This window comes from Dromaius novaehollandiae, chromosome 3 (genome assembly GCF_036370855.1).
Source record: "Dromaius novaehollandiae isolate bDroNov1 chromosome 3, bDroNov1.hap1, whole genome shotgun sequence".
Classification (NCBI taxonomy): Eukaryota; Metazoa; Chordata; class Aves; order Casuariiformes; family Dromaiidae; genus Dromaius; species Dromaius novaehollandiae.
Window position 1 is genome coordinate 88,040,612 of NC_088100.1, and position 18,576 is coordinate 88,059,187.

The 18,576-nt window shown below is 40.3% G+C and overlaps 1 protein-coding gene across 12 annotated transcripts in view; it reads right to left on the bottom strand.

Annotated features, from left to right (window-relative positions):
- AKT3 (AKT serine/threonine kinase 3) overlaps positions 1-17,069 on the bottom strand; it is a 159,624-nt gene extending 142,555 nt beyond the window's left edge. For 5 of the 12 annotated variants that reach the window (XR_010388483.1, XM_064509402.1, XM_064509397.1 and 2 more), the window contains exons 1-2: positions 16,594-17,068; positions 4,706-4,856 (exon numbers count right to left, since the gene is read on the bottom strand). Coding sequence is in view for 9 of the 12 variants with exons in the window: in XM_064509402.1 (XP_064365472.1) it covers positions 4,706-4,751 (46 nt within the window). In the remaining 3 variants the exon portion in view is untranslated. Of the gene's footprint in view, positions 1-4,705; positions 4,857-16,146; positions 16,165-16,593 lie in introns of those variants that run through there. The other 7 variants (XM_064509409.1, XM_064509401.1, XM_064509400.1 and 4 more) reach the window with 3 other exon arrangements.
- Positions 17,070-18,576: the final 1,507 nt, after the last annotated feature.

Consider the following 18,576-nt stretch of genomic DNA (forward strand, 5'->3'; position numbering starts at 1 on the left):
TAAATTTAAAACTGGGTCCTTTAAAAAAAGTTAGCATCTGTGTCAGTTTTTCCTTTGTCCCAAATGATCTTTCAGTAACATGATAACAAAGACTCTTAAAACTTTTCATATGTTTAAACTAATTGGAATCTTGTGCACAGGTTATATATAAAGAAATTAGGTTGCAATTAAGCATAGTTATTAATGATTGTTAAATCTAATTGTTGTGACTATTATAGACCACAGACAAGGTCAACTCTACAACTCAGGAAACTTTAAAGGAAAAAAAATCACCTGAATTAGACAGATCAAAAACATCTGATGATGTGCTCTATTCACATTAAGCATGTCCATCCATTTAAAAAATAGCTGTTTCCAAACTGATATATTAAAAACATATCCCCCATCTTTAACACATTCAATTTTTATTCATTTCAAAATACTAGATTATGTAATAGTTTAAGATCACACTTTATAAAACACTGTGCTTTAAGCAAACCCAAAATATAAAGGTAATTTCAGCAATTACTCCAGAGTCCTTACACTAACTGTATACATATTAAATATATGTTTTCTCCCCTGTGCGTCAGCAGCAAGGTTTGGATTGGTACATTTCAGATTTTTAGTCAAGATCACTTCTCTTTCATCTATATGCATTAGAATGAGAGAAAGCAGGTATCGCCTAAAAAGGAAACTCCTACAGGAAGACAACACATCTCTCTCCTAATCTGGCTACAGGAATAAACTGGAGAACAGAAAGAAGAAAGGAAAATGATTATCCTCTCCAAAACATAACACTGGGCCAGTAAATTACAAGAGTATCTTTCAAGCAGCGCCAGACACAAGGCCCCAAGATACCTGGTTCTTTTCACTAGATCTGAGACAGTATGTCACAGAAAACCACATGACCATCTGCACAAAATATATTTCCCCTACTCTCTTGACTGAGCAGAGAGTCCACTTTAGGAGGCTGTTCAGCTGTATATCAAGAAATCATTTGTGTCCTACAGTACTTGGCCCCCTGCCTTGGACAAGTTATGATGTCTCATAGGGTATATCTACGTTAATACTTTCGTTCAGATAAAAAGAGCACTTCTGCAACAAGTCTTCCTATCACCCTACTTACTGCACTTTGGTTTGCTTCACAAAACAGTCTCAGAGTGCACAAACTTGGTTTCTTTGAGATGAAACTAAACCACAGGATGCATTCCAGGAGCTCTACAACTGCTAATGGGCTACATGAATAGATGGGAGCAAGTCCTAAATAACACCCACTTCACCTTGCAAATGCAGATAGTGTAGATATCGGGTCCTCAGCACCAATTGTTTTGTTCCTTGGATCTGCTCCCACTGGACCACACCACTTGCTCAGGTCGACCCAACCACTGTGTTTCAGGGTCTCCTTGCTCCCCTGAGACGGGACCTGACTGCTCCTGAGCTTCTCAGGCTTCGCTTCCTCTTGGGTGTCACTTCTTATATTATCCAAAGTTCACACCTGCAGCCTGTCATCTCTACCAGTCTGACCATTCAAATACAGTAACTTACTTTTCCTGGATATCACCCATTCTTGTCAAATTGAAACAACTTCTCATAAAGACTACTCAAAGCCTCATGGTATGATCATTCTTAATTAAGTAACTTAACTCCAGCACTTTAACTTTGAGTGCTGGATGTTTGCAGAAGTATAACACTTTAATGTAGATACATATATGAAATTTCTTAAGGTTAGTCAATTAACCATGCACAGAAAAATAGAACAGCAAAGCCAGTCATACAGAATCACATTAACTCTTCCAGTGCTCAATAGCAGGATTAAAAACTTACATTGTCCTCAGCCACTCTACTATTGACATGGATAGAGTACTAGAAGATGATAAAGCAACTGTTCTCAGAGCATTTCATGGCCACTGGGAATTCCAATACTCTGCTCTGTGAGTCCCTCTCCTCCCCAGCCTTCCTCTATTTGAGTCTCAACTCAGACAGGGACATCAGCTCAGCTTTTAGTCCTTCCCTCTCATCCCTATATTCCATTCATTCAACTCCCCTTTAATAATCTCCTGCATTGTTAGCTAAGTTCTTCAATATAGTTCTTCACCTCAGCATTTTCAAATCTTCCTCATATTGCTTGACTGGGCACTAAATCACAGAGAGAGATTATATCTGTTCTCTGTTCCTTATATCACAAACCTCCCTGACTGCCGAGGGAACAATTTAAAAAGGTCCTAGGCTATATTCACATGACCAAGTAATTTCACGTAACAGAAGCAGACAGTCAACTGAAGCAGCTGGTGCTGAGGCCCCTACTTTTAAACCACATGCAGTTTAGGAATTTCATTTCAGATTAAATTCAGTCTGGTCCCTCAGACTGAATGTTACACCATGCATGTGGTTCATGTCTGTCCAAAGTGCCAACCATCGGTTTGTACCTTTATGTCTCAGATAGGGGCTGGAATTCAATTTGGTGTACAGCTGGAGAAGAGCTACCAGTTCAGTCTCCTACAAAAGGAACCTGCTCTGTACACACCAAAACTACTCAGTGAGCTGAACTAATGAGCGTCAAGTGGAGCTGATCAGAGAATCCACTTTAAAACTATATTAGCATTACAGTTTACCCAACCCCCTGATGCTTGCTGGTATAGAGAGAATATTCAGCTGCCAAAATCAGAAGCAGCTACCGAACACATACAAATTCCAACTTTCAGAATTTAGATTACATTTAGATACTTTTCCTGGCAACAATAATACGTGTGTATACGCATACAAATAAAATAATATATATAATACATAAAAATATATAAATAAATGTATGTATACATGTATATATGCATAACAACTCTGACTCTCTTGCTCCAAAGCATGGTCAAAGCAAAAACTGTAATTAAATGAAATGTGTAACTGTTGAATTAAATTATTATAAATTTTTGATATCTGAAAACACTGCTGCTTTGTTTTCAGAACAAATAAACAAAATGAACACTTTAATTCACCAATAACCAGAATAAGCTGGATACAGAAAATTCTAAGCAAAAGATTAGATCTAATAAAAAAAACCCTCACCTAAACATAAAGTTACCTACAGCGAGAAAAAAAAAACAAGAACATTTGCTCAAAGTTAATTAAAATGAGGAAAAATGCATGTCATGAAGTGTCTTTACTTAGAAAATAATTACTAACATAACTGACATCAAAATGTCAACTTAGCAGGCTTTTCTTTAATTAATAGATAGTAAAACAACGTGACAAGGAAAACCTTTATTTTACATTTCAGATTTTCAAATATTCAGTAAGACATTTTGTTTCGCTATACAAAACTACAGACCTTTCCTGGACCCCAGTGATTAATACATGCATATCAAGTGCTCACAGAGCTGATACCAGGGTTTAGGTGAGAATGAACAAAATTCTGTGAAGGAATTGTTGTTATGTAAGACTGAACTGTTTTGATCATCATAATCACTTTCTCATACGTTTGAAGAAATTACGTGAAACAATCAAAAGAGGAAATCAGATATCCAAACTGAGCAGATAACAAGATGGAAAGGAAAAATAATTTAAAATTTTAAGTAGTTCATGTCAAGCAAAATTTAACTTTATATATGTATGAATTCTAAAACAGGAAGCAGGCCTTAAGTTTCACGTAGTTTAGCATACTTTCATCTACATTATGCATAATGCATCCTGAAATACAATTTATGGAGGAATAATAACAGAATAATAAACTTTTTTTCCCTAATTCTCCTGGCTTCTTTGACACTTAATGTCAGTCTACAGTAACAAAGCTGATAAGGATCTTTGTCTTTGCACACCGCTATTGAAATATGCATTTCTCAGTAAATTAAAGGGTAATTTTGTTCACAACATTCCAGACTAAAACTTTCTGGGCTAGAATCACAGAAGCTCCTGCCACAAATTGCCTTTTAATCCAGATTAAAATCCAGACCTTCTCTCTGCAAGAAGAGATTATGTTCTTTTGGAAACAAACATGTGCATAACCACAACCCAAAGCAGAACAGCATGAAGCATGGAAGACTTCATCCAAAGTTCATTGGCTTCATCATTACATGATACAAATGCCAGACACTTCTAGAGGTTTTCCATTCATCAAAGCTTAACATACAGCAACTTTCCCAAACTTACAAATCACATGGTGACAGATTATAAAATGACATTTCAAGAATTTACAGGAATTTAAATGTAACAGAAAATTGTGCTTTAGACTGGGCTATAATTCGGAACATATTTTTTACTCATATGGCTTCCAGGTCTGCAAAGTAATTAGGTACATGCTGAGCCTTATGCAAGTAGTATGCTGACTTTATGGGGACTACTTGCATATGTAATATAAGCTTAGCCAGGGTGAATGATTTTGGCATCTATGAAGTTTCACACAAGGTATGGCATCTACAACAGCTTCCAAGTAACCTTTTTCTCAGCACCTTTGTTACTGCTTCTTACAGCTGCCACCGTAGCCTACTCAGTCTGATACACAAGCAACAGCAGCTGCTGCAGCAAGGTTAACTGGGAATTACCAAGTCCAGCTTCCTATTTACTGTCGGTTACCTCTATAAACAAGGGCAGCGCTGAAGGTTAAGTATTAACAAGGTCAGATTAATTTGCTGTGGATGAGAAAAATATATCAAAAATGTTCATATGTGTGAATGTATAATGCTACGGTGCACAGAGCGCTATACATCAGAAGAACTTTCCATTAACATCTAGAACTTACCCCTCTTCTGAACCCAACCTTCCTTCACAATGGTAACATCGCTCATGATGGCTCCACTCTGAACCCCTCAAAATAGTATTTCTTTGAGTTATCAGCTTGTCTGTTTGGCTTCTCTTCTGTAGCTCTTCCCAGTTTCTACTGATGAGTCAGCCTGGAAGGAAATATTAGAGAAAGAACATAAGCCTTCTCTATTTTTCTCATTTGACAGCCAACAACAACGTCTTTGTTGATGTCTTCCACTGACTCAGCTCATATTAAAAATCTGCCCCCCTCTTTTTTTTTTTTTTTTTTTTTTTTTTTTTATAATTAACCACATAACAGAATCATGTCTCTAGTCTTACAGTGTGTTTTCCATGACGACTCTACTACTTAATAGAAGCAAAATCTGCTAAATAAGTCATCTGGCACTTACACAAACTGTACACAGTAGAAGTCTCTTGCATTAATGCACAGGATGCCTTTAAATGAAAGGATGCCAATACTGGTTGACATGTCTAACTTGCAACTTACAATACCTTTAACCATCTCCACATTTGTCAGAATCCATGTAACGGGTAAACGGTTCTATTTTTAAGACTTCACTGATCATATCAGAGTGCAAGAAAATGGAAGGAAAGGTTCTTCAAGGTCCTTAAAACCAAAGCCTTAAGTATTAGGGATATAGCTATCTTCATAATCATAGAATTTGTATTAACCAATTTACCAGCCACGCAATTAAAAAAAAAATGCTTGAATTAAAAAAGAAAATAGTAAAGGCTATGGAAACAAAATATTCTTCCTATTTCCACTGTAGCTTCATTATATGCAATATAAACTCTTAACTTATTTAAGTTAAAAGAACAGCAAATCTACAAGCACATTAGCAGAAAAACAGCTTCTCTGGAGTATAGATTAACCAAAAAAGCCGATGTTTAGTTTCAGGAAAGAAGAAATGCATATTCTCTTGAGGCTTTAAGCCAGGCAGCAAAAAGAGTGCTCTTTCCCCCACAAAATTCGGTTTGCAGAGGACAGAGGGGAGGTTAGCCCTAGGACCAGACATGCCACTTTCAGAAGTCACAACTCTGCCTTCTAACCACCTCATTCCCAGACCAGGTAACAGCTGGGAAGAAGAGATAGTAGTGCTGTAATCAAGTAGGAAGTGAAGCCAGAGGGCAGGAAAGGTTTCTTTTTGGTAGCAGACTGCCTTCCCCCTCCATCCTTCAGGATAAAGAGAAGAAACATCCAAATAATTCAGGTCTGGAAAAGGGTGGGCGAATTAAGAAAAATGATTTCTCTGATGGTGGAGGAACACCCTTCCATGGTACACACACGAACACGCGCATATACAGCCCTCGCAGGGAACTGGAACACACAAAGCAGTTTAGCTCTATCAAATGCAGTAAATACATATCCATTTAGTTTATCAATCGACAAATGTAAATATGATAATATGCAACACTAAAATAAATATTATTGTGCTAGAAGCAATTTGTGCAATGAATGAATGGAGGAAGAAATGAGAAATCAGCTGTTATAAGCCAAACAATTATAGACTAAAAATTGAACCATTATACATATGTAGGTTATTTCTTATTTATCATTTGAAAAATATGTATATTCACCACCCAGCAGCTAGATGGATGGCTTCTTCTGTTGGGATGCTGTGCAAAATAAACTTAATATGAAGATATTTTTCAAGTGGTATGCAACAAAATATGCTATACAGCATGATTATACAGAAAAACTGAAGTGTGTCCATTTCACAGTTTTGCTTTCACTGAACTTACTTTTTCAATATCATTCGTTATTTCAACTACAGAAAACTAAAACCCACAATGTTGAATTCATTCCTACTTCAAAGCCTAAATATTATTTAAGACAGTGCCTCTGATATATCTCCACAGCACTGGCAAGTACAACAGTAAGACCTATGCAGGCAATGCACAGCCTTTTGGATGTCTAAAGGACCCTTAGACTTTGTGTTATGTAATGGCCAGTATGATGGAAATGAATACAACCTGCATTTCCACATCCTTAACCGCACTGGTTTGAGAGTTATCTTCTGGGTCATATTTTATCAGAACTGTTATTTGTGCACTTCAAACTAGTGATAAGCAAATCTAACAGCTGTGTGTGGAAAAAAGATCCCAAGAGTTTACAACACATGACTGAAAGCAGGTTCTAGTTTTGCCATTCTGGATCACTGCAGCACTGCATTAGCTCTGATTACAAACACACAAATCATTACAAAACCAGAGGAGAACTTAAAACATACAAAAAAAAAAAAAAAAAAAAAAAAAAAAAAAAAAAAGCTGTACCATGATGTACATATAAGCATATTAGTCTGCAAGCATCTGACTTAAATTTGATTTTTCTGCAAGACTTTCATTCCATTCTTTAAGAATTGATCATAGGTGACATTTTGGTCAATTATAAAAACAAAATAAGCAATGTAACACACAGTACTTTCCTTGGGCTAGCATACACTACAATTTGTTTCACCCTTTTGTCAGATTTAATGTACTTTCTGACTTCAGTGTGTGCTTATGAAAAGTGCGAGAATTTATTTTTATATTTTTTTCATAGAGTCTAACTATAAGAAACCAACTTCTGTAAAAAGTAGCAATAATCTGGTCTGCTCACATACTGATCATTAAGTCTGTGCTTTCTGTAACCACCTAATTTTAATGAATTTATCTTAAAGATTCCTATTTATCCATTGATTATGATTAATATCATTTAATCAAAATTTGATCTGTGACTGATTTTTATGTCAGCCAGTGTCCCAATAATGTCAAATGCATGTACATAGGATTGCCTCCTATCCATCCCATGCACTACTTTACTGAACTTCAAACAAACCTCCGAAAATACACGAATCAAATAAATATGTTGACAAAGCTAACTGAATTATCTCTACCTTAGTTTCACAATATCACCAGGAACAACGTAGGTAGAATTATCAACAGTCGTATCCAAATGTAATGGTTATAATCATGCTTCCCTGAATGGGTAATAAAAGCCAATCTGAATTATCAGGAAGCTGAAGGAGATAAATCGAAGCACTAAAACAGACTTGATGAAAATAAAGGTTATACCTTCACACTACACTTTCAAGTTGTTGCTTGTTGCTATAAGATGAACCTACAGAAATGGGGGGAAACGTGTAAGAACTAAAGTTGAAGATATTTTTCATTCCAGCTTCTTCCTAGAGGATAAAAAATTAACTTGCGTTTCTATATATGTTCCAGCAATTTGAAAAACAGGTTGGATTGCTTCTTTTCCACCTTGTCAAACAGAACTTTTTAGAAGATATTTTTTCAATAGTGCATTCTGTGTATTTTACAGACTATATCAGTCATGCGTATGCATAACTACATACAAGACCCCTTTCTGAGCAAAGATCAAGTATAAACTATTATATGCAACAGAGTTCCAGGTCCTTCTACTGAGGCTCACAGTTTTGCCAAGTTGTGGCGAAAACTAACCAACACCTTTTTCATCTTTCATCCAGAACTCTGAGCCGAACAGTAATACAGAAAAAACCCAGCACATTTCATGATGCTATTACACGGTAACTGTAAGAGCAATCACCAAAATGGGCAATAGTCTACTCAGTAGGAAGACGTTTTTTCCTCAATTTATATTTTTAAGTTAAAGGAGGCTGTCATGCCCACCATAGCAGTCAGGTGCTTCCAGAAATTGAGTGGACGGAGAGAAGGAAAATACTCCCTTCTAGCCAGAAGGGCTAAAAGCAGTATTTCAGGTCTACACTTCACAACCACATACAAGCGAATCATCAGCAAGATCCACCAGAACAGACAGATGCCCTTGGAATACGGGCATCCTCCCATTTCCCCAGTGACAAGAGACAGCTGAAGAAAGAAGGCAGTGCCCATAAATTCGTTGTAAATTGTATGATTCAGGTCTCTGTTGTAAGAACTTTTGCAAACACAAGCTCCTACTTGCAACAATTTTAGAGCGGAGAAAATAAAAACAGACACTCACATATTACACCAAGGGGAAAAGAACTTCCAACTGTATCACTCTTATCTCTTCCAACAACTACCCGTGTAATATCTTGTAGCATTCACAACTTCTGATTCATCCAGCCTTATTCTCTTAATATCTAAAGGAATTACCACCTTCCCTTTTTACAAATAACTGTTTCTTTAATAAAATGCTTGGGAGAGGGGGGACAAAAACCCCACAAAGTATCTTTCTGATTCACTTTGCCTGACTCACAGAGATGCTTTCATCTTTAACATAACCAGAGCCAAATCTCATCATCTTCATTTCCTTGTTTCTCAGAAAGATAACTGAAAATTATGCACTTGCACACACAAAACACACACTAACAAAAAGAGCAGGTCTCAGTCATCCTCTAGTGGCTGTCATCATCTACACGTTTGCTTCTTTGCTTTTATTTTTTATGGCAGACCAAGTTCTTAAGAGCTTTCTTCAAATCTGGGGCTGAATACTCCAACACAACCAAACGGAGGTTGTAACTTTCTCCAGTTGTTAGCAATCACAGAGTGAGAAATTAAGAAGATGAGGCTCTAAATGAAAACCAGAGTTCTCTCTTGGATTTCAAGCAGAGATCCAAGTTTTGTTTATATGAAAAATTCATGCATATCCTCTTCCCCTACCAAAGTTGTTATTGAGAAGTCTGGTCAAACAATTAGAGGATATATTGCACATCATCAAAAGTCAGACACAATAAAGAGACTATGTTGCAGAACAGAGAATGCCACAAAACCTACTAAATGAAATTACTAAAGGAAGACTCACATCCAGTGCAGTGCATTATCTAAGTACAGAGTAGCCATGCAGGCTTTCACAAACTCGGAATTTTGGTTGTATGTCAAACAGTAGAATGGATTATACCCCTTTTTATGGTCTCAGGAGGGCTGATTGGCACAAATACTATGGCTGCTTAGATTGAGAAGAAGAAAACTGCAAGCAGATAGTGTGTGTTTAACTTATAAGAGCCATTAAAAAGATTAAATGGTTTTACAAGACAAAGAAATAAAAAGCATGATAATAAAAGATAATACATTACAAAGTTATAAAATGGGAATCTTTATGTTTAAGTGTCTTAATTGAACATGCTTATCCCTAAGTTCCTTCTAAGTAGAAATGTTCATCAAATTTTGAAACAAATATGAAAAATCCCAAGATTTGTCTGAGACAGTTGTTGAAAATATTTTTTAAATTATTATTTGTACTAAAAGTTTAAGTGTTTTTAAGAATATTGCTATCAAAAATCTATTTCTAACAGATTTAATTTCATTAACCCTTGAGTTGGAATTATGAGGAGAATAAGTGAAAAATGGCAATGCCTACAGTACACAGTAAGGAAAAACAGCACACATTAGAAAAGATAAATAGATGTTTTTAAAGTACACTTATGTGCATGTTTTTTGCCCTAATATTTTTAATATTCCATTTTCACTTTCAGTATTTTCAATACCGAAAAAAAACTACACCACTAATACATGCTTAGATAAGCCCTCATAAAGAAAATATAGGCACATTTAAATATTAATACACAAGTCATGTGTTTTATATAGATTTTGTAACTGAATAATTTTATCAGTAAGGAAACCATAATTCTGTATCTCTTTTCATATTGTAAAAACAAAATAAGTTATATTAAAGGACATAATCCAAAAAGTGAACAAAACCACCTCTGTTTTTGTTTACCAAGGTAAAAAGGAAGTTTCTGAAAATAACTAAATTGACTCTTTAGAATCCCATGTGAAACATTAACAACCCATTGTTTTGCATTGTTTTTTTAATCGACCACAATGCTTTAAATACCCCCCCCCCAATCACAGAAAACAACAACAGAAAATCAGACAGAAGCAGAGTGATAAAGTTTATTAGAACCGTGGGCCTGAAATTTAACACAAGAACACATCTGAAGTAGAAAAGGTAGAGGGAGGGAAATATAAAGTTATGCATCAAAGAAAAAGGTACTAAGACAACTAACTTTGTAGAGTCTTTAGACTTAAACATAATCAAATTTATGATTATCACAGTTATGATGCTCATCATTTTCTGTTTGACACTTCAAAATATATGTAATAAATTTAGCTTGCTGAGGATTAACACTTGCCCTTTAAAAAAAGTTCCCTTGCCCTAAAAAAGGCTTAGTAATGCCTAACAACCAAGTAAAATTATACTCAAGTTCCATATTTTGAATACAAACTAAAATTGGGTTTCTATGTCTCTAATACCTCTAAATAGGCTGCCTGATTTTCAAAAGTGCAAAGAACCTAGAAATTCTTATTCATTCTGAGGTAACAGATAGCTTTGAGATATATCTTTTAGAGATGAGAAACAAAGTTTCATGAAGCTCACATGTTTAACTATTTGTATGATAGTAACTTTTCCTGAGCACAACACCACATTGTGTACAAAGCACCAGGCACACTGTTGAAGCCACAGAACTTTTAAGATGATAAAAGCCAGAAATACATGAAGTGCCATGAGCAACAAAAAAAGAAGAGTACCAAGATAAAAATGTGTTCTCAAAATATTAATATATCAGACAGATTAAGTTCAATGACATGTCAACCCAGAAACCTTCTTTTAAAGTGACAAAGTAAGATTCATTTATTACTTGGATATTGTACAAATTAAATTCTGAATTCACTTGCAAAAATAGGAATGCATTTTATGATCCTTTCCTTCATATCAATCGAATATTGCTAAACTTATTAACTGTCAAGTTCTGACACTTCAGTATGACTAGAACTTAATCATAATCCAACTTCTCCTTCAAATCCTTTGGATCTTCTTGTTCACCTTCAAGGAGCATTATTCTTAAGGTGCATATCTCCTAAGCACCTAAGGAATTCTCTGCAACCTCAAATGAATACTGTCTGTTCTCCAAAGGCATACTAGTGTTTAAATACATTTAGGGCTAGATGCAGAGCTTATCAGATGATGTTCTTTGGCAAAAGTTCAACATCAATTTACATGAAATTACATGAAACTCATACATGTAACCTCTACTTTCTCCCTCAAAACATATTAATACATTTAGAAAAAGGTATAATAGTTGTAACAAAAATACATAAAGAAAGCATCATCCAACACATACCTCAAGAAGCAAACTACATGCTTAGAAAAAAATATGTTTGTTAGAAGAAATGCTCTGAAAAATTGCTTAGATTCAATTTGAGGAATGCTGTATTAATTTTGTGGTGTTAAACCAACTGTAAGAGAAATTTTCAACTGCTAGGGACTGCCATTCCACACCTACAAAAAGCCAGTAGTAAGACCATCACTGATCTCAGTGAAGTTGAATCACCTATTATAGGAACGCATACAAATAACTCTGCCATCTAATCAGTGCAGTAAAGTCTAAGATACAATGCTGTCAAGTCATTCAGACACGCGTACGAAATACTGAGGTCCCAGTTGCTTTCCCAAGAGAATTTGAAAATTACTTCTGTTCTTTAATCAGGATATTATGGCCAAAAAAACCTGAAACATACCACAGGGCAACAACTTATTCTTAATACCACTTTTAATCATTACAACTGGCAGGCACTCACATGGAGATATGGACAGACTCAAGACATATTAAGTTATTTAATCTAAACATAATAAATGTTGATACAAATAATATAAAAATCTAGGCAACATTTAAAATGACCAAAAAGTAAACATCTTCATAAACACATGACAAAAAATAGCATACTCTCCTTGCCCACATTTAATTTTTCAGTAAATATTTAATTTTTGCCACAGCTTCCTTAACTTGAACAACAACTGTAAATAATAACGACACCTGCAATCTGTTTCTAATCCATGACATGCCTCAATATTACTGGAATGACCATACTCAATGTTGATCTAGTGCCATGCAACAAGGACAAAATGCTAAATAGCACGTTACAAACTCTTGCATTTTCTGCAGTCTTTTTATAACTTAGTGATTGGTCTAAATTAAGTTTCACTTATAACTTTTTCTCTTCATATAGGTGGCCTTGAATCTTCTTCTTAAAGATAGTCCATAAGAAAATATACACCAAAACTTTGAAGAAGATTTTTTACACTATGCAAAACATTAAAAAACTTAACTTTAACTTTCAGTGTTGTATTATTTTCCAGTAGGTTTTTTATTTCTCTGGCTTTAATGGATTATTTTTAACCCTTTAAATCAGCTTTTTCATTTACCATGTAACTTTTCTTTAGCAGATAATCTTGCATATATCATGCCAATGTGTCGCAAAAAGAGCAACTGATGCCACACATTTATCAAGGAGAATTTGTGATACTGGGAAAGTCTCTTCTGTATAACAGAGGAAACGGATTTAGCTGACGAGAAATTCTTACTTGAAACACACCTTTCTTTATAAGCAATGCAAAACTCTCTGAAGTATATTCTTTTCTAGAAAGTAAGAACACCCCCCCACGATATTCATATTACGCATTCAACACACAATTATTCTAGAAAAATTTTAAAGAGCATTTAAATTGGCAATCTTTTGGATAAAAGATAGTACTTTCGGCAATAAATACTTTGTAAATTTCAATATTTGTATGTGACATTTTAATGTTAAATAAAACTCACGAATGTACACATTCTACTATTCCACATTTTTTGAATCATTATCATTGAATCATTATTGGTCTTTTAAAAGGGGAGCAGCGTTCCACTTTGAAAGAGTATTTATTTATTTGTTAGGAGAAAAGCAAACCAAGGGTTTTGGTATATACCACTAACTTAGGAATATACCACTAACTTTGGACAACTAACATACCTACAAAAGACATGAATTACAGTGTGGTACAATTACAGATATAATTACAGTATGGGACACAGCTTTTAAAGCAAGTCATTTCATTTATGCATTATTCAAATAAAAAATGGATGTATGTTACAACAGAGTTTTTATTCAGTGTATCAATGTGTTTCCACTCTCCAGTGTTGATTAAACTTAGTAGCATGCCAAAGCCATAAAAGATGCCAAAGGATGCTAGGTCTCTATTGCAAAACAGAAGTATACTTGGACTACCACATCATCAAGTCCACCTCCCCTGTGGCACTAGCAGCACAAAACGAAATTATACATGAATACAATTACAAAAAACTATGGGGTATTTTTATACTAAGAATTGCCCCAAGAGTTCAAATGTATTTTAACAGGAACCGGTGTAACAATTAAGTTATAATATATGAAAACATACGAAACAATTAAGTATTTCAAAGTTTCAAAGCAAATAAAGTTTCCTGGGTGTAGGAATAATTACTTGATAGTACTCTTTAGATTTGGAAAATTTGCACCCAGAAAGTGAAAGACCACTCAATAAAGCAGTGGTAGACTAGTTCTAAGTACTCAGAGGGATCTCTCTGTCAGCACATAAACTTCAGAGACCTGCTGTTTGAAACAGCAGTTGGAAGTCAAGGTATGGTTTTTGGTAACAACTCGTAAACAGAAGCTTGAGTTAGAAACAATAGCAAAGCTCTAGTAAGTGTTTTGGGGTTAAGCTGAAAAACCGTTTTTCCTATTGCAAAATGTTTGTTCCAGTGTCAAAAAGTTAACATTTTCTAGTAGAAATTAGTGCCATCCAATCTTATGTTTAAATCACATATATTTCAACTGTGGCAAAAGAAAAACTGTTATCCTTCGGAATTATCACAGACTTCATATACAATAGCAGCATGCTGTTTAACAACATACAATTCTCCTACAAAACACAAGAGCAATGAGGGACTAAGACACTGAAATACTACTTTCTATAAAGCTATTTAAGAAGCTAAAGAGACTACAGAACTAACTCAAACCTAGTTAAAATCATAAATGATCTAAAATGAAAGAATCCAATCAATGCTTCCTGTGTATACATATATACCATGCACTTACATCAGAGCAAGACTGAGCTGTTCAAATATTAAACACAGCTTTCTAGGAAACAGAAATATTGTCATCTCTACGATTTTCCTTTGGCTCTTATCTGAACTTGACTTACTGGTCCCATCCAACCAAAACACATGCAAATGCACTATAATTAGCAATCCAATCCAATTAAAGATATTGGGGTCAACTTAAAGGCTCCTGTCAGAAAAAAAACACAGCCCTACAAATGGAATCTTCTAAAGTAGTACACTACTTTTAAAAGTTGAAATAAACTTTCTCCCCTGTTTCATTAGCACTCTTTTCATATTACAGTGCAGAATAGCCAGAACTGGCCTATACAGAAGTTTGTAAAAACAATACATCATGCTTAAGTTGTTATTTGTCAGAAGTTTAGCTTACTTTGCATGCCTCCTGCCCCGAGAAATACAGAGTTCTGTATGTGATATATGGGTAACTATGTTTGCCCACTGGCAAAGTTTCAGTAAATCCTAAATAAACATTAGCAAAAGAGACTGCTGCAAGTTTGTTCAGTACTAACAAAAACCCTGCTTATGTAGATCTTTAATAAATCATAATTCTGACAATAAGACTCCTCAGATAGAGGCTAAGTGAATCAAGTTTTAGACACATTTTCATAAAAACAAAAATGAATTTTTGAGGATATATCCAAGCAGCTAGTCAACTAATAATTACATTAATGGGAAAAAAAAAGAATAAAAAGCAAGACAGATGCAACCATGTATGAATATTCCCTTTCAGTTCTAAGAAAATAAGAACTGGGGGGGGGGGGGGGTTTGGTTTTTTTGTTGTTGTTTTTTTACACACACCTTTTAAATAACATATCATGGGGGAATGTGAAAGGAAGTGCACTGGATATTTCACAGCTCTTAAATTTCTATCAAAAAGTAAACTAAGAACTGCAGGTCACATAAAGCAACTGCACAGCCTATAAGCCTGTTTGTTACCGCTCATTGCATCATGGTAATCTGCTTTTAAACTACAGCGTATAATGGAGTGATCCAGTAAGTTTTACCCAGAAGTGCTGTACCGACCTCACGACCTGCAGCACGCACCCGTAGCGCTTCTACAGGCACGTGCCTGTACCCGCGCGCAGCACCGGCGCAGGTGCGCAGTGCCAGGCGGGACCCACACCTGCGCGGCCCGCGCCTCGCCCCGCGGCGGCGGGCGCACGGCACGGCACGGCACGGCACGGCACGGCACGGCACGCGGGGCCACCCGCAAGGCACCGCCCCGCGCCCCGCGGGGTCGCGCGCTCCCGGCCGGCTCCGCCGCCCGCGGCGAAGCCCGAGCGCCACGGGCCAGCGCGGAACTCGCAGCAGCCGCGTCTGCACCAACTTTCGCCTGTGCGCTGCAACCTCCATGATGGCTGATGCGGGAGGAGGCCGGTTTGTTTACTTGCAGCCGCGGCCGCCAGCAGCAGCAGCAGCATCATTTGAGCAGCGCGCTGCCACGGACAGACGCAGCGCCGCCCGCATCCCCGCTGCCGGCGGACGCGGGGACACGCACCCCCACCACAACCTCCCCGCGGACGCAGCCTTGCTCCCGCGCACACCGACATCTTACGCCGCAGCCGCCCCGGCGCGCCGCCCGCGGAAGGGGGGAGGGGGCCGGAGGGGGGGGCGGCGCGGGCGCGCGCGCCGGCGGGCGCGGGGGGCGGGGAGCGGGGAGCGGGCGCCGCGTGGGAACCACCGCCCCCCGCGCGGGCAGCGCCCCCGGGCGCGCGCCGCGCCCGGCCCGGCCCTGCCCCCCGCCCTGTTACATAACCGCTCCCGGCCGCTCCTGCGGGGCCCCCGCCGCGGCGCCGCGTCCCCCCGGCCCGCCCCGCCCTTCCCCGCCGCGCACCCCACCCAGCCCCGCGCCGCCCAGGGGGCGACCCCCACCCCGCCTCCCCCCTCCGGCGGCGGCGCTAGGCCACGGACGCCCCCCACCCCCCCCACCGCCCCGGTGCCGCCGCCGCCGCCGCCTCGCGCGCCGCCGCCCAACCGCCGCCCGGCCCCTCCCGCCCCTCACCTGCAGAGGCGGCGGCGCCGCGGGCGCTGCTGCGGAGCCGGAGGGCGGCGGCGGCTCCGGGGGGAGAAGGGGAGGGCGTCGCTGCCTCCTCCCCTGTCCCCCCGCCGGGCTCGGCGGTCCCTGGCGGCCGGTGTCTCCGCGGGGGCGGCAGGAGGCTCCGGCCCCAGGGTGCTGGCGGCGGCGGCTACATGGAGCTGCGCGCCCCGCTACGCAGGGAGACGCCCGGGCGGGCAGCGCGGCCGCAGCATCAATGCGCGGGGTCAGGAGGGCGGCGGCGGCGGCTCCCCCCGGCGCGCTCACCCCGGAGCCGCCCGGGCCCCGCTCTCGGCTCCTCCCGCCGCCTCCGCCGGGCTCGTTATTGACTTTCAGGAAAACTCCCGACGTCACTGGCTCCCCCCGAGTGTCTCCCCCTCCGCGGCGGCGGCGGCGGCGGCGGCGGCATCCCCAGCTCTCGCGAGAAGCGCGGAGGGGGCGGGGGGGCCGCCAGACAGCGCGGGGGGAGCCAGACGGCGGGGGGCGGCTGAGGTGAGGGGGAGGCGGCCGCGCCGCGCCGCGCCGCGCCGCGCCGCGCCGCCCGGGGGAAGGGGCCGCTGGCGGCGGCGGCGGCGGCAGCGCGGGGCGGCTCGTCGCGGCGGCGGCCGGAGGATGCCGGGGACGGCGAGCGCTGCCGCGCCGGGCCCCTCCTCGGGGGAGAGCCGCGGGCCGGGACGCGCCGAGCCGCGGCGGGGAAGGGCCGGGCAGGGCAGGGCCCCGCTGCCCCCCCGCCCCCCGGCGGGGCACGGGTGCGTGCGGCGCCCGGGCCCCCTCGGTGGCATTTGGGGAAGGGGAAAAAAATAAAAAAGAGAGAGAAAAGGAAAGAAAACAGCTCTTCTTTTAAATGGTGTGGTTTAGTGCTCGCCAGACCTGGTGCCTCCTGAGTTTTGCTTCCTTTGTTCTCACACTTGCTCATTTACATCCGTGCTTATCATGCCCGCAAACACCGAGCGGTCCGCTCAGCCCTGCAGGCCCTCCCAAGGAAAGGGACTGTGAGTTGCAAGGCAGGAGCGGTCTGCTCAGCCCTGCAGGCCCTCCCAAGGAAAGGGACTGTGAGTTGCAAGGCAGGACATTGTAACTCATCCCTTGTCGAAGGATTCAGTGAAGGTACCAGCCGCTGTGCTGTTAAATCATCTGCAATTTTCCCCATACTTGCGTTATCCTTATGGGTAAACAAAGATCTAGAGAAACCTTATAACACTGTTCACCAGCTTGTGACTCTTTGACATTTCCTGTTGCCACAAGCAATGGGAAAATGAAACTGATGCCAACAGGGACAGCATTGTGTGGTGCTGACCCCGGCGCTGCGCTTGCCTCCGGGTCTGCAAGGGCTGGGAACCGCAGGCCTGTGAGCTGCTGCCGCAGCTAAACCGGAGCATGACCCCACAGCTCTCGAGAGAGGGCAGCTCATAGGTGTGGTGCCCTCGACGCTGCATTTCATGGCGAAGTGTGCATATGTATGCGTATATGTGTTGAATGCACGTAAGCATGCTTTGTGTTATGGTTTCGACATGCTTTAAAGAGTATGTGAAGAGTAACTTCCTGCATAAATGCATCTATTATACTTGCAGTTGACACTGACTTTTGTCAGAAATTGTGATTGCAAAGGGGGGACAGATACTCTGATTGGGTGAAATGCAATTATTTGCAGTGTTTCATCCATGTACAGCTTATTCTAAAAATGAAGTGTGAAAACTTTCATCAGAATCACATTTTTCCAAAAAATGCTGTTTCTTTACGATGTACCATGTATTTGTTTTTTAAGTTGTTTCCTTTCCTCCCACATCCCACCATCCTCCACAGAAATTTGAAGCATCAGTGTTTCTTTTCCCTCTTTTGCTGCAGGTCTTCACTGAGACTTTTTAGAGGAGCTAAATAGTCATATGAATTGGCATAGGACTGGAAAATTGCCTCCAGGGGCAGTGAATCCATTCCCTGCTGTGGCAGGCA